Raw genomic sequence first — 16,610 nt, 5'->3', positions numbered from 1 at the left:
TCAGTGATCAATATCTTTAGTCCTTCTCTGGATGTAACTCTTGAAACAGCAACATACAACAACTGTCCATGAGAAAATACAGGTTAAGTTGCTGCAGACTTAACAAAATTAATAAATAAGGATTTGTTAGGTTAAATAATTGCAAACCTAAAAGTGTAGAAAATATTTGCTTAAAAAAAAAAAGGCAAGAGGATAGAAATGAAATTGGTGTGCAATGCATTTTTTTAGAGGAAATTTGTTAGGTTAAATAATTGCAAACCTAATAAAGCAAATGAGCGGGAAAAAATTAGGTTAAGTTGCTGCAGACGTAACAAAATTAATAAATAAGGATAAATAAGGATGTCAAAAAAATGGCATGAAATTAAAAAAAATCCAAAAAAAAAGTGTAAAATTCTTGACAAAAAAAAAGTATAAAATAGAAGGATCATACGTGATCATTGATATAATAGAAAATATTTTCTTCAAAAAAAAAAAAGGCAAGCGGATAGGAATGAAATTGGTGTGCAATGCATTTTTTTAGATGAAATTTGTTAGGTTAAATAATTGCAAACCTAATAAAGCAAATGAGCGGGAAAAAATTAGGTTAAGTTGCTGCAGACGTAACAAAATTAATAAATAAGGATCTACATAAACAATAGGTTAAGTTGCTGCAGATCTAATAAAATTAATAAATAATAAGGATAAGGATTAAGGTATCTATTTTTTTTTGAAGAAGGGATTAAGGTATCTATTAAATTTTTGCTTTGAAAAATATTCACGGATATTAGAGAGAAAAATGAAAAACATATATGATGCAAATTTAGAGCCAAAATTTTAGGATAGAGTTGTTGCAAACCTAATACGGGATTAATGGAGGGAAAACATTAGGTTAATTTGCTGCAGACTTAACAAAATTAATAAATAAGGATATATACGTGATTCTGTCCTTAAAAAAAACGTGTGATTCTGTAAAGAAAAAAAAACTATGTACTTTGTTATCCATTTGGATTTGTTGATATTTGTAACCCGTGACGCTGACGTTAAACATCAAGGCTCTGTTTGGTAAACCCAAAAAAAGAGCTTTTAGCTCTTAGCTTTTAGCCTATAAGCTCATTTGACAAAAAAAGCTCTGTTTGGTAACACAAAAGTTGGACATTTTTAATTTTACCCCATGCACAAGAAAAGGATGGTTCGTTTCTGTGGTTGAATTTTTTGGCCAAAAATATGATACTGTATATTTGGAAGGAAAAAAAGAAAAAATTTTAAACTTTAAACTTTTAAGTCTAGTTCACTGATGTTTGTTTTTTGGACAATTAATTCATCGATAGTTACTTTTTCACATTTGTTGAGTTTCTTATGCATACAACATACTACAATTGTCCTGGGTAAAAAAAGAGGATTTATTACAGGTATAAGTGTGTGTGTGATTAAAGTAGATTTTGATGAAAAAAAAGATTTTGTTTTGAGATTTTATTTTAAGAATTTAATTTGTCAAAAAAAAAAAAGGCAACTAATTTAAGAAATGTCATTTTTAAGAATAGTTTCAGAAAACGTTTTTTTTAAAGAAGTGCAACCCAAAATCTATATAGTAAATTGATACGTTTCATTAATAGCATATTAAAAGGTCAATATAGTAATTGAAGAAAATCTTGAGCACTAGTATATCTTTTCCATTTATTCTTTTTAATAACTTACGTCAACGGTCTTCATCTCATTTCATGTGGAATGCATATGCATACTGTTATTGAAAGTTCCATCATAAAAAAAAAAATTTGCTATTAAAAGTAAACAATCATAATATGTAAATGAATGAACAAGCTTCTATTATTTTGGTCAAAGTGGGAAAGGTGAACAAAAGCCAAATACTTTTTCTTTCAAAAAAAAAAAAAAAAAGCCAAATACTTTTATATTGTACAAGACAAGATATTGTTGGAAATATGACATTTTTCTCCACTAACTCTCATCGTAACAATGGCAGTAGTATGATAATGATAATGATAATGAAGACACACTCCACTTATAGGGACTGACCTAAACGAAAACAACTATTTTCTTTTTTAAAGAAAGAAGATAAAAGAAAACTATGGGCTATTTTATCTTCCACCCAATTTACTATCAAATGTGGTTATCCACAAAGAACAACTTTTTCTCACCATGGCTTTCACTATTTTCATGCTTTATATTACATTTTTATTTTCTGTTGGATTTACAAGAACTTCAATACGATTTGGACAAAAAATAACTCCAATACGACAAAAGTGGACGATCTAATGGAGAAATGGGACCATTAAAAGGTAGACACATTGGTTATATTTTTATATAATCTATATTCTAACTATAGAATTAATATATTATTATGTTCATAGAATATTAAGTTTTACCACTTAATAATCAAGCAAATATAAAACCAAAAACTGACTAGAATATAATAGTTACATTGACCGAAACAAACTTTGAATTTAGTTTCGAAGCTTCTGAAATGTCAAATACAAATAAGTTTAGTTTTTCCATTGTATCTCCCTTTCAGGCCACACCATGTCAAAGTGTTGTACTACACAACTCTCTCAATTGTAGTACAAGAGTGACAAAGTAATTTCAGTTCAAGCTTATATGTGTAATAAGTAAATATTACAATATTATATATCATTATGAATATTACTTTCCTCGTTGAAATAATATGGATATATTTAATTTCATCTTGTTTGTTAGGGGTAGCTAGCAAGATATCAACTTAGGTATAACGTACACGTCAATATATATACAGATAAAACATAGGAATGCTTTAAAAACATCATGCTTAATCTTTCCGCAAGTTAGTTGAAAGCATAGGTAAGTTAGTTAACCAAAACCAGAAGAAGGCTAACAACTCAATCCCAAACAATGATGATTTATGACTTTTTATAAGTTAATTAGGTAGTAGCATTTTGTGACAAGGGAAGTGATAGATATTATTAGAATAGGAAATATTCTTAGTAATAACTTTTGTATTGAATAGCCTTTAGTAATAATTTTATGTAAATTAAATAGGCCTTTAGTAATAACTTTATGTAAATTAAATAGGCCTTAATTTTGTAGAATCAATCTGATTCAACACTTCTGTATATATACATATTTGATATATGAAAGAGGCAAGACAATTATTCTATTATGGTATCAGACTAGGTTTAGATCCCTATTCTTTCTTCTTCCTTCCAAATTGCCGCCGGCCCTAATCCCTCAAATCACCATGGCCGAAACTACTCCTCCCTCTCCAAAATCAACATCCAAACATGCTGCCCAAACCACAGTATCTCCAATTCATCCTGCACTCACCGTTTCTAACATCACAAACTTCATCAAAGTCACCCTTGACATTGAGAAAATCCAATACAATACATGGTCTGAATTATTCAAAATCCATGCCGAAGCATATGATGTTCTCGACCACATCATCCCCCCATCACCAACCGATCCCACTTCCTCTCTCTCTCTCTCAAAGAAACCAATCCAGCCTTATGGAAACGCCTAGATGCCATTGTTTTACAATGGATTTATGGAACTATCTCTACTGATCTCCTTCATACCATTCTTGAACGTAATTCCACCGCTCAACTTGCCTGGGATCGCCTTTTTGATATATTCTTTGATAACAAAAATTCAAGAGCTCTCTACCTAGAGCAAGAATTTTCCAAAGTTTCCATGGAACAATTTTCTGATGCCTCATCATACTGCCAACACATCAAGTCTCTCTCCGATCAACTCGCTAATGTTGGTGCACCAGTTTCCAACGAACGTATGGTGCTTCAACTTGTCTCCGGTCTTTCTGAAGCTTATGACACTGTCGGTTCTCAAATCCGCCATTCTGATACTCTTCCTCCTTTTTACAAAGCTCGTTCCATGGTTGTCTTGGAAGAAACAACACGTGCAAAACGAACGGCTGTTACCACTGCCAATTTCACTTTCTTAGCCGCTCAAGAAGACAACACCTCAGGTAATTCACCTTCTCATCGTCCCAACCGCAACAATAACAACAACAATGGAGGTCGTGGTGGTCGTGGCGGTTCTGGTAATAACCGTGGTGGTCGCGGTCGCGGACGAGGTGGAGGTCGAGGCGGACGATCTCATCACTATCAACAAGGATCATGGCAGCAACCACAGGCACCGCAACATCAGTGGGCCTATCCTCCTTACCAGTATCCTCCTTGGAATGCACAGTGGCAGCCATGGGCCACTCCTCCTTGTCCTTATCCTACAACCGGAAATTGGCAAAGACCGGTAGTACCGAATCGTCAGGCTGGTATTCTTGGAGCAAAACCACAGCAAGCACATGTTGCTGCAACTCCGTCATCATATGCACCAACAGATGTTCAAGCCGCTATGCACCCTCTCTCTCTTGCTCCTCCTGACGAACAGTGGTATATGGACACCGGAGCTACATCCCACATGACAGCAAATGGAGGTAATCTTACGTCTTATTCCAATATTAGCAACAATATTACTGTCGGTAGTGGTCATAATATTCCTGTTATTGGTTGTGGTAATGCATTAGTACAAAATCCTCAATATCCCTTAACCTTAAACAATGTCTTGCATGCACCCAAACTGATCAAAAATCTTGTTTCTGTGAGAAAATTTACCATTTACAATGAAGTTTCTGTTGAATTTGACCCGTTTGGTTTTTCTGTGAAGGATTTTCAGACAGGGATGCCTTTAATGAGATGTAATAGCTCGGGTGATCTTTATCCTCTAACCACAAGACCATACTATCCAAGCTCAACACCATCTACCTTTGCTGCTTTATCCAATGAAATATGGCATAATCGTTTAGGACATCCGGGAGTATCTATTTTGAGTTCTCTTCATCGAAACAATTCTATCTTATGTAATAAGTTTCGGAACAATTTCTTTTGTCAGTCTTGTCAACTTGGAAAACAAATAAAGTTACCGTTTTATGAGTCATTGTCATCTACCTTATTACCTTTTGATATTGTGCATAGTGATATATGGACATCACCAATTCTTAGTTCCGGTGGTCATCGCTACTATATTTTATTTCTTGATGATTTTACGGATTTTTTGTGGACTTTTCCTCTAACAAATAAATCACAAGCTCACTCCATTTTTCTCCAATTTCGTAATCACATTAAAACACAATTTGAAAAAGATATTAAATGTTTTCAATGTGATAACGGAAAAGAGTATGACAACTCTCATTTTCATCAATTTTGTAAGCAAAATGGAATGATATTCAGATTTTCATGTCCTCACACATCACCTCAAAATGGAAAAGCCGAGCGAAAAATTCGCACTATCAATAATATCATTCGCACTCTCCTTGCTCACGCGTCACTGCCATCTTCTTTTTGGCATCACGCACTTCAAATGGCTACTTATCTCTTAAACATCCTACCCACCAAGAAACTAGCTCTTCAAACACCAACCACAATTCTCTACCAAAAATCTCCATCATATTCTCATCTTAAAGTCTTTGGCTGTCTATGTTTTCCCCTCATCCCTTCCACTACAAGAAATAAACTTCAAGCAAGATCAACACCATGTGTATTTTTAGGATATCCATCTAATCATAGAGGTTACAAATGTTTTGAGTTGTCAAGTCGTAAAATCATCATTTCAAGACAAGTCATATTTGACGAAAACACTTTTCCTTTCTCAAACTCCAATACTCCCGAGTCCTCATGCTATAATTTTTTGGATACAAGTGATACGCCATTTCCTTATCATTTATTTCAACCTACATCAAACCTTCCTACAAATGAACCTAACTCACCCAACCAGCCTCCCACCACCACGGCAACATCACTCACCACACCATCTTCCATCAACACGACCACACACCAACCAATATTGCCTCCATCTCCACAAATACAAACTTCTCCTTCACAACTCACCATTACGCCTAACACGGCATCTCCCCAACAAATACCTACACCTAATCCTCCTTTAACCAACCATTCACACTCTCCTCAAATGACAACCCGAGCACAACACGGCATCTTCAAGCCTCGTCAACTACTTAATCTCCACACCTCTAGTTCAAACCAAATTTCTCCTTTGCCTACCAATCCTATTAATGCATTACAGGATCATAATTGGAGAATGGCCATGAAAGACGAATATGATGCTCTTATTGATAATAAGACGTGGGATTTAGTGCCACGTCCTTCTAATGCTAATATTATTCAAAGTTTATGGATTTTCAGGCATAAGAAGAAAGCTGACGGTTCCTTTGAAAGATACAAGGCTCGGTTAGTCGGAAATGGTTCCAATCAGCAGACTGGTGTCGATTGTGGTGAAACTTTCAGTCCAGTGGTTAAACCTGCAACTATAAGGGCGGTTCTAAGTATTGCTCTTTCAAAATCATGGTGTTTGCATCAATTAGATGTTAAAAATGCATTCCTACATGGGAACCTTAATGAAACTGTGTACATGTACCAGCCTCCCGGTTTTCGTGATCCTCAACACCCTGATTATGTGTGTTTGCTGAAGAAGTCTCTCTATGGTCTCAAACAGGCACCTCGTGCTTGGTACCAACGCTTCACTGACTTTGTTGCTACATTGGGTTTCTCTCATAGTGTATGTGATCACTCCTTATTCATCTACCACCGTGGAGATGACACTGCCTATATTCTTCTTTATGTGGATGATATCATTATCACTGCATCATCTGACACTCTTCGCCAGTCTATCATGTCTAAACTGAATTCCGAATTTGCTATGAAAGATTTGGGTCCTCTCAGTTACTTCCTCGGTATCTCAGTTACAAGACACTCAGGTGGTATGTTTCTTTCTCAATCTAAATACGCCGAAGAAATCATTGAGAAAGCTGCCATGTCCTCCTGCAAACCAGTTTCTACTCCGGTGGATACAAAAGCGAAACTTAGTGGAACCTCAGGCAATCCATATCACGATCCCTCTGAATATAGAAGTCTTGCTGTTGCACTGCAATATCTTACTTTCACACGACCTGACATCTCTTATGCCGTTCAGCAGGTATGCCTTTTTATGCATGATCCAAAAACGCAACATATGACTGCCTTGAAGCGAATCATTAGATACATTAAAGGCACAAGCACTCACGGCCTCCATCTCTATCCCTCCACAGTTGACAAACTCACCACATATACAGATGCTGACTGGGGAGGATGTCTAGACACCCGCAGGTCCACATCCGGTTATTGTGTTTACCTTGGAGATAATTTAGTTTCATGGTCTGCTAAACGACAACCAACTCTTTCTCGTTCCAGTGCAGAAGCGGAGTATCGTGGTGTTGCTAATGTTGTTTCCGAATCTTGTTGGCTTCGAAATCTTCTATTAGAACTTCAGTGTCCTGTCACGAAAGCCACTCTGGTATATTGTGATAATGTTAGTGCTGTCTATTTATCAGGTAATCCCATCCAACACCAACGCACAAAACACATTGAGATGGATATTCATTTTGTGCGAGAAAAGGTTGCTCGCGGTCAAGTTCGCGTAATGCATGTTCCGTCACGCTACCAGATAGCTGACATTTTTACTAAGGGTCTTCCACTGCAGCTGTTCGATGACTTCCGAGATAGTCTCAACATTCGTCAACCTCCAGTTTCGACTACGGGGGTGTATTAGAATAGGAAATATTCTTAGTAATAACTTTTGTATTGAATAGCCTTTAGTAATAATTTTATGTAAATTAAATAGGCCTTTAGTAATAACTTTATGTAAATTAAATAGGCCTTAATTTTGTAGAATCAATCTGATTCAACACTTCTGTATATATACATATTTGATATATGAAAGAGGCAAGGCAATTATTCTATTAGATATCATTCTTGTAAAATAACAAAAGTGAAAATTAAAAGGAGTCATAGCTTTTAATAGTTGTCTGTAATTTCTTCAAAAAAAATAGTTGTTTGTAATTTGGGTTCTTAATATTTATGTGGGAAATAATGAACTCTTTCATATTTTTCAATTGGAACTCGTATACTACATTATAATTTATATGTACATTCTCTTTATATTTGCATATATGTTGTTTTTAAATTGTGCCCCTCTATTATTGTTGTGGAGTGGACAAAATACCCCATATTTTAGTGGTTTGAATTAAACAACGATCAACTTAGGATTTTTATTTAGAGTTGGTATTTTCTCTATTATGGAGTTAGTGTCGTTATTGAGAAAATACTTTTACTAAATTGGTTGTACTTGTACCAGTATTAATGTCAAGCACTTGGTTTGTGAGTATGTTAACTGTGACGAAATTGTTTTAAAGTTGATATTCCGTTCCAAAAAAATAAAAAATATTGATATTACTCTCTTTATACTATAATAATTACTTACTTTTTAGGGAACAAAAGTAAATTGCTTACATTAGAGGAGGTAAATCTCACAAAATGATGGTTAAATGAACTTAGTTGATAGCTCAAAATTACACATTTTTGTTTGGGATTACTATTTTAGGCACAACAGAAGCAACCATGAATGTTGATCTAACATAAACATTTTTTTTGCGAAGGCAACTAAATATTGTTTTCCTGGTATTAATCCTCCGATTTTTAGGAAAAAGAGGCTCCAATGATCCGGAGTTTGGCCAATCCTCTGATTTCTAGGAAAAAGAGGCTCTAATGATCCGGAGTTTGGCCGGAAGATAAGTAAAGTTTGACCAAGAATTGTTCCACCAAAGAATCGAACTTGGATTTTCCCAAACGATTTGTCCTTTGGTGATTCGTTAATCAATTGAGCCCAATTACTTAGGTTAAACCAACATAAACATTGTCTAATATAAGAAATGACTAATGACTATTGTGCTTCTCTCAAGGTCTCAGTTACAAATTTCGGTGGATTAGTTTAGATTCTATAAGTACAATTTGCCTAGTCTATTATAACTTCCTTTCTCTCAATCACATGTCTCGTGCACGTAACGAAAATTCTTTTCTACCAGGAGACTTTTTATTCCACTACTAAAGCAAATGAAATTAGTCTGCTCATGTCACTAGAAAAAGGTGTTTTATTTTCTTCATGCAGTGAATGATCATGTTCATGTGTCTCCAAAGTTGTCCCTCATTAAATTCTCTGCTAAACTTTGTTACGTAACTTCTTATTGACTTGGCATGAAACTAAAATAGTACTTTTTACATAACATTCATTGTCACAACATGACTTAGTGTTAAATTGGTTAAATAGTGGGAGAGGTCAATTGGGGAAGAAGATTCAAAGCAATGACCACTTCTTTAAGCAAAATCAGTGAAATTTTCACTCACATCTATGACATTGTCACACAAAAAATGATTGTCATATGTTGCTTTCCAAATCGGAAAACACCAATTGCGATACCACTGTTTTCTCAAGTTGATTTTTATATTTGTACCAATAGCTGGCCACATGTTACTTCAGTTTTTGTCACAACTTCAGTCATGCTATTATTTTTATCACAAGCCTGGATGACCCCTCTATCCACTCCCTTATTTTCCTTAATTGTTTTAAGGACTATTATAATCAATAAATTTGTTTCATACGTTAGGATATTAAACTAAACTCTGGTTCATAATGCATGTTCTTAATATGCCTAGTCAACTCTTCTAACATAGTGTAGATTTTATCTTTCTGGGGATGCTGTTGATCTCTAGCATAAAACTTATGAACCTCACCTCTCACAGAAATCCAACTATACCCTGGTTCCTTTCTAATGCCCCGCTCTTTCATGACATGTCTCAAGCTAATTCCATCTTCAAGTAACCCTGATTCCATGTAAGTGTTGGACAAAAGAACATAGGTAGAAGAATGTTCCGGTTGCGGTTGAGTCGATAGAATCTTTTGAGCAGCAGTCTCCCCTAATTCAGCATTTCCATGAATCCTACATGCTCCTAACAAAGTCTGCCAAACAATCTCATCCGGCTCGATCGGCATTTTGTCAATAAATGCAACTGCTTCATCCAAGCGGCCAACGCGGCCTAACAGATCGACAACACAAGCATAATGTTCCATTTCTGGTACCACACCATAGGTGCCCTCCATTTGATTAAAAATTTCCAGACCATCCTCCACCATTCCTCCATGGCTACAGGCGAAAAGGATACATAACAATGTAACAGCATTGGCTTTCACAGCTGACCGTTTCATCTTTCTGAAGAGTTGAAGGGCATCTTCAACAAGACCATGTTGAGCATAAGTGGAGATAATTGCAGTCCAAGTAACAGTATCAGGGTTAGATATCCTTTCAAATATCTTCTTTGCCTCTGTTAGATTGCCACATTTAGAGTACATGTCAATTAGAGCACTTTCAATGCATGAGTCAGCATCCAAGCTACCCTTGCATACCAGACCGTGAATTTGTTGGCCATATTCTAGTAAACAAAGACCACCGCATGCTGTAATCACACTGGAAAAAGTAAAATGATTCGGTGCAAAGCCTTCGTTGCGCATCTGTGAGAAGATAGCCAAGGCTTTCCCCCACTCAGAACATTGACAATATGCAGTCACCATGGTTGTCCAAGATACTATATCTTTCTTTGCAATTCTATAGAATACCTTCTCTCCAGCTTCAAGAGACTCACATTTGACATAAGCATCGGCAAGGGCATTCGATACACTAATCCCCATCGCATCGAATCCACATTTTAGAGCCACCCCATGTGTCTCCTTCAAGGTTTTCAGACACTTCAAAGCAGCAATTGAGTTGAACACACAACAAAACGCGTAAAGATCTGGTTTAACATCATTTTGGCACATTCTTGTGAACATATCCAAAGCTTCTAGGTGACAACCAGCTTGTGAATAACCTGTTATCATCGCATTCCAAGGTGCGTTAACCAGACAACTACTAAACTTCGAGTCAAAAAAAACTCGTGCATCAGACAGAAACCCACACTTAGAGTACATATCAATAAGAGCTGTTCCAACTGAAGTATTGTTATCCAATCCCCATTCAGAAGCATACCTGTGAACTTCATGACACTTGTTAATGTCACCTAAAAGCCCAACTGCCTTGGATATACATAAAAAGGTGGTTTTATCAGGAGACACCCCATTTTCAATCATGTTGATAAAAAAATCAAATGCTTGTAAGTATAAACCATTAGAGGTAAACCCAGAAATCATTGCATTCCAAGAAACATCATTAACCTCTGTCATGTTGAACACCTTAACAGAACACTCACACATTCCTAACTTTGCATACAAGTTAAGAAGAGATGTCCCAACAACAGCATGCATAAGAAAACCCCTAACAATAATTTGGGCATGAACCATCTCACCAAACACAACAGAATCTAACCCAACACAAGACTGCAAAACAGCAGAGAAAGCAAACCCATCAAGCAACAAACCTTGTTCCAACATCATACAAAAAAGCTCCAACGCGTAACGGTAGTAACCATGTTCATTCGAAGCAACAATCATGACAGTCCAAGAAAACACATTTCTTTCAGACATACCATCAAACACCTTACGAGCAGAATCGTAATCCTTGCATTTTGAGTAAGCATGAACTACATGATTAAAAAACACCAAGTTGTCTCTGTCACCAAAACCAGATTTTAAAACATGCCCATGAATGCAATTAGCTTGTTTCAGAGACCCGTTTTGTTCGCAGGATTTTAAGAGATCAATGAGTGGTTGAATGGTGGGTTGTTTGTGTTGTGTTTCTGTGGCTGCAAGTGCACGGGGTTTGGTTAATCTTCTTCCATGTGGGTCCTTTGAAGGCTTTGGATTTTCGGACATAAAATGAATAGGGATAAGGTAGTGGTTTGGACGATGATGATGTGTGTTTACTTTGTTTGTGGAAGCATGAGGGAGATTACAAGGTTGGTGCACCATGTGTGAAACCATGACGCTCATGCTGCAACTGTTCTGTGTTGGAATGTCTACTTCTCTTGGTCTTATCTTAACTAGTTCTGCTTTTGCAATGATTCTGAAAATTCAAGACATTAAATTTAAAAAATGTTTTTATATTTATATGATAGTTTATTTTTATGTCCTTCAAAATTTATAATAATATTAATTTTAGTTAATAAATTTCTATTGGAGAATAATTTTTTGCCTTTGAAATTCATTTAATCCGTAAGATTATTGCACAACAACGTAGACTCAAAGCTTCGAGCGAACAATTAGCAAAAAATTGTTACCAAACTTGAAGAGTATGTCTCACACATGTGCAAGTGCGATCATAACTCAAGAGCGTGTCTATAGATGAACCACATGTATCGAGCATCTGTCTGGATCTGCATCTTGCAATCAGAGTTTTTCTTGAAATCATGGCAACAGACCACATTAGCGCAGAAGCTCCATTTGCTACGGTAGTTTTACCTCTTGTATCACGTACCCTTTCGTACGGTGAACACCAACGCAGATTCAAACAGGCGATAAAGCATTTTGTAAATCAATTTATTCTCTAGTTATCATCACTTCTATTTCGCGTATAAGATATATTTCACAGTTACTCAAAATGTGGGTTTCAAGATTTTTCAACTCCATAGCATTCTTTTTGTATGTACATAAGAAATAACATTACGAATATCCCGTGTCCTACACAAGTATGCAAATTATTTATCTTGCCTCATAGAGATTTAAAAATACCATCAAATGAATGCCATAAAGAACACATCAAAGTTTAGGTCATGCCATTTGTAATCAAACTAGTGACGCCTAAAGAACGTCTAAGCAGTTGCAGCTTTCTCATTTTGTACTCAATCAGCCATCAATAGTTCCCATCTCAAGATCACATTCAGTCCTTCCTGAAATACAGAACACTTGGTTAGCCAAAACTCCATTACCAACAGAAATTGTACGCTACCTAAAAATCCATTGAAGAAGCAGAAACTTCTCAAATGATTGTCAACCATTTTTTTGGGGAGGGGAGGGGTAAACCTACATAGGTATAACTAAATGGGTCAAGGTGGGGTGTAAATTGTAGAAGTCCAAGGTTACTCAATAGTCAACACTAAAACAAAGTGATAAATGTAATTATATATGTTTAGATAAATCTGTGTGTGACCTGTCCGTATCAAAAATTTGTATTTGGAAAGCAAATCTAGGAAGCAATATACAACTGATCAGTAACCACATCCAGAACAGGGTAGAATATTACGACCTAAAATGGCACCAAATGTAAAACCTAATAGAAGAGGGGAAATGACAAAACATAACATGAAGTTAAATAAGAAGGATTACTTGAAGAGTTTCTCCGTAAGATGATTTAGTCGCGCAACATCTGCACCTATAAGTTCATCAGTCTTTTTCCCATTTTGGAAGAAATAAAGTGTTGGCTGCAGCAAGATAAATCATTGTTATGCCATCTCACTTTTGCAGGGTTATATATAGTATATTTTGAAGGCAAAAGATAGTGAATTATATATCAAAGTGCAGTACATCCATGAATTAAAAAAAGAAGAGAAATATGTCAATTTACTTGGATATACACAATTGAACCAGTCTAGTTCAACCAGTGCATTTCATTCACCATAGAAAAAACAAGTCATAATCATCGGTCATTCACTATTTAAATTCTAGAGCAAGTAAAGGAGATAAAATCTCTGAGTTCAAGTCATGAGTTCACTTCACAAAGAAACAGCAGAGGTGTATGTTGTACATTAACCAGACTAGCAGAGACATATGTTCTACATTAGCCAAGATCCTCATGGGGTACTTTTTTTAATCATTGAGTACACAATTTAAATAAATGTCAAAATCAAAGGTACAGCACACGTGTTCAGTAATACATAATTCTGAGTATGTCTAAACTAAACTAACAAACGTAGCAAAATCAGTTGACAATTAAACATTGCCTAATTGAGTCTGAACAGCATTGCAAGGAAACAGAAATCTGAATGTCCGTAATGTAAAATGAAGGCAAATCTCAAACATAACCCAAAGGAAGAGGGTCTTATAGTTCAAAAAGGGGTAGAAAATTATTTTCCCCCCATAAAGGATAGATACCGCTACTGAAAAGCATAACCTAAGAGAATACCTGCAGCAGCCTAAGGCCGCTCAATTTCTAGAGTTGCTGATAACTACGGATCTATGATTGAAGTCTACTGTGAATTATGTTTATATTCCTTGATTTTTTAATGAAGTAATGATCCACCAAAGGAGCTAAGGGAAGGCAACAGAAACAAAACAAAAAATTATGAAATTATTGAAGCAATACTAGAAAGAGTGAATCAAATAAGAGAGATATGGAATAATAAAAAGGATGACAGTCCAACTGGAGCAAAACTTCCAATGCACGGCCATTTCTTCTTCTTATGAACGGCTGATGGCCAGCACGACTGATGAGTACAAGCAGGCAGACTATGATGTGCAGACATACTTGAACATTTTCATCTCCACAAACAATATTTGAACAAATAAATTTCCGACAAGAGGTTTAAATAAATTACCACAGATGTAATCTGGAACCTGCTCAATGTGTCTTGAATTGCTTCCTGCAATATATTAGGAGGGAAATGTAAATATTTTGGCCACTTTGATGCATAGCATTCAATAAAGCAATAGTATTTTCTAGCCATCACAAATACATGCTTCTAAAATTGGAAGAACCTAATGAAAATCTGAACAAAAGGGAGAAACCACCAGATCCTAATAAGGAAATGGCCAGATAGTTGTTACCGAGGTAGCAAAATTTGAAAAGCAGAAACCAACCAAAATGTAAAGTGAAGAGAGAGGTAGAAATCAGGCTAACTTTTTATAAACAATTGATTATATGATTAGGCTTACATAGATCATAGACTTGAATTGTGAGTTTTAAGATAATTTTAAGATAATCTAATATAAAGTTAAAAAATGGTCAGCCAAATTCCAATATTTAAACCATAATATGGTTCAAAATTCCAAACCATACATCATACTAACAATTATATTCCATACCTGATCAATGTCAATCTTATAGGTTGTCACATTAGGGTACTTCTTACTGAGCTCCCCAACTATAGGAGATATGAACCTGCCTAAACAGAAATATACAATAGCAAAACTGTGAAATTTTCTTTTCAGAATATATAGGTACCAAGAAAAATATATGAAGAATGAAACATGAACACGGGCTCTTAGCAGATTGTCTACGGGCATAGACTGTAACTTGCAATGCTTTTACACAGGTATTTGGCAATTTTAACAAATAACTAACCTTTCAACCAGAGCAACAGCAGGAATCTATTTTGTTAATTTTTGTATTTTTAGTAAAAGACTTTATTGATATTTTTAACATCCATGAGGGAGTTTGGTGAACCTAATATCCTAATCCGAATTCAGATGTAGATCAGAAACTAGAATTAACTGAACCAGTTCCTACTAGATCACAAACATGCTACTTAGTTGACGTTCAATCATTATATTGTTTGAACGTCTCTACTTCAGAACCAAATGTGGAACTCTTGTTTCGTTTAACTACTTTACAGAAGCATTAAAGAGATAGAAATGGAACATACGAAGAAGAAAAAACCCAGAACATCATATACATATAAAACACCATTTGAGTTTAGCAGACACATCCAAAGATCCATGTGGAAAAAAAAAAAAAAACATAGATATACCCACAGAAGTGGCTGCTGACAAACATTTGAAAAATAGAAGAGGAACCTCGCATGTTCAAAGCAATTGAAATAGGAATTTCACAGAGAAATGCATCCATTTTATACACGCTTTCCTTTCATTTATCCTGTTTTCTTACTTTTAGAGTTCCTTCCTGGATATGAAACTCGGGTAGTTCACTAAAATACAAATTCACAAGTATTATAGAAAAATTAAAATTCAGACTTTTTTTACCTACATAGTTGATGATTTAAAAGCATATTATCTGGTACATAATTTTAACCTCCTCCTCAATGATTGATCATTATTGCTATTAGAATTAGCATGTTAATTAAGTACATATATTTCATAAAAGTGTGTTAAGCTTTCATATTTACATCACCATCCATTTGCAAAGAATCATACTAAATCATAGGTTAGTGTTATTTACCTGAGATTCTACTTCATAATATGCTAATGTCAGTATGAATATAAAAAAGGATGGCACAAATTATACTTGGAATTGCAACCTCTTGTGACAATTATGAGGTAGTTAACTTCAAAGACTGAATTTAGAATTAGAATTTGTTCACTACACTTATTTGACTAAGCAAAAGGGGTTAAGAACTTACAAGGTCCACACCAAGCAGCAGTGAAATACAGAACAGCGTTCAATGAGTCATCTATTCAAAAAAAAAAAAAAAGAATAATGAAAAATTCATCAGAAACAATAGAAAGATAGAAGAAAAAAAAAGGGAATGAAGCAAAATTAAACATGAAAGAGAAATAAATAACAAACCTTGAACCTTGGTAAGAATTTGATTGAACTCTTCTTCAGAATTAACAGAGATAAAACCAGGAGAAGGTGAGGCGGAGGAAAGGGAACGGGATTGATGGAAGGAGAGGTGAGAAGAGTAAGAGGAAGAAGCAAGTGTGGCTGCGAAGAGAGACGATTTGGAAATGCGTGAAGGAAGGTTGTTGGTGTTGGTTAAGAAAGGACGAACACTGTTCTTGATTGCATTACGAAGTGCCATTGATCGAACGATCAAGTTTCTGGCTCCAACCATTTTCGCTCTCAGTCTCAAATCAAATGAGTTTTTCTTGTTTAGGGTTCAGGTTTGGTTTATTTCATTTTTACCGTGAGTGAATAGCAA

At 35.4% G+C, this 16,610-nt stretch overlaps 2 protein-coding genes across 2 annotated transcripts; both read right to left on the bottom strand.

Moving 5' to 3' along the window:
- Positions 1 to 9,186: 9,186 nt before the first annotated feature.
- On the bottom strand, positions 9,187 to 11,975 carry LOC146932895 (pentatricopeptide repeat-containing protein At5g27110-like). Its single transcript, XM_085704597.1, has one exon. It carries the CDS (start codon positions 11,785 to 11,787, stop codon positions 9,469 to 9,471), a length of 2,319 nt encoding a protein of 772 aa, XP_085560723.1. The 5' UTR covers positions 11,788 to 11,975; the 3' UTR covers positions 9,187 to 9,468.
- Positions 11,976 to 12,397: 422 nt separating this feature from the next.
- On the bottom strand, positions 12,398 to 16,563 carry LOC146932894 (thioredoxin O1, mitochondrial-like). The gene is made up of 6 exons (XM_085704598.1): positions 16,256 to 16,563; positions 16,089 to 16,139; positions 14,815 to 14,894; positions 14,328 to 14,372; positions 13,120 to 13,214; positions 12,398 to 12,683 (listed from the first exon to the last, which is right to left on the bottom strand). Exons 1-6 carry the CDS (start codon positions 16,521 to 16,523, stop codon positions 12,674 to 12,676), a joined length of 549 nt encoding a protein of 182 aa, XP_085560724.1. The 5' UTR covers positions 16,524 to 16,563; the 3' UTR covers positions 12,398 to 12,673.
- Positions 16,564 to 16,610: the final 47 nt, after the last annotated feature.

This window comes from Medicago sativa, chromosome 4 (genome assembly GCF_051527215.1).
Source record: "Medicago sativa cultivar Bolivia chromosome 4, Bolivia_mono, whole genome shotgun sequence".
Lineage (NCBI taxonomy): Eukaryota > Viridiplantae > Streptophyta > Magnoliopsida > Fabales > Fabaceae > Medicago > Medicago sativa.
This window is presented reverse-complemented; position numbering and strand designations above follow the sequence as displayed.

What these genes read in the sequence shown, in the direction of transcription:
- LOC146932895 (XM_085704597.1), bottom strand. Translation starts at nt 11,787, where the DNA reads ATGAGCGTCATGGTTTCACACATGGTGCACCAACCTTGTAATCTCCCT.
- LOC146932894 (XM_085704598.1), bottom strand. Translation starts at nt 16,523, where the DNA reads ATGGTTGGAGCCAGAAACTTGATCGTTCGATCAATGGCACTTCGTAAT. An exon ending in ATAAGATTGACATTGATCAG is followed by an intron (nt 14,373 to 14,814) that starts GTATGGAATATA and finishes AATATATTGCAG; the next exon opens with GAAGCAATTCAAGACACATT. An exon ending in GGTTCCAGATTACATCTGTG is followed by an intron (nt 13,215 to 14,327) that starts GTAATTTATTTA and finishes ATCTTGCTGCAG; the next exon opens with CCAACACTTTATTTCTTCCA.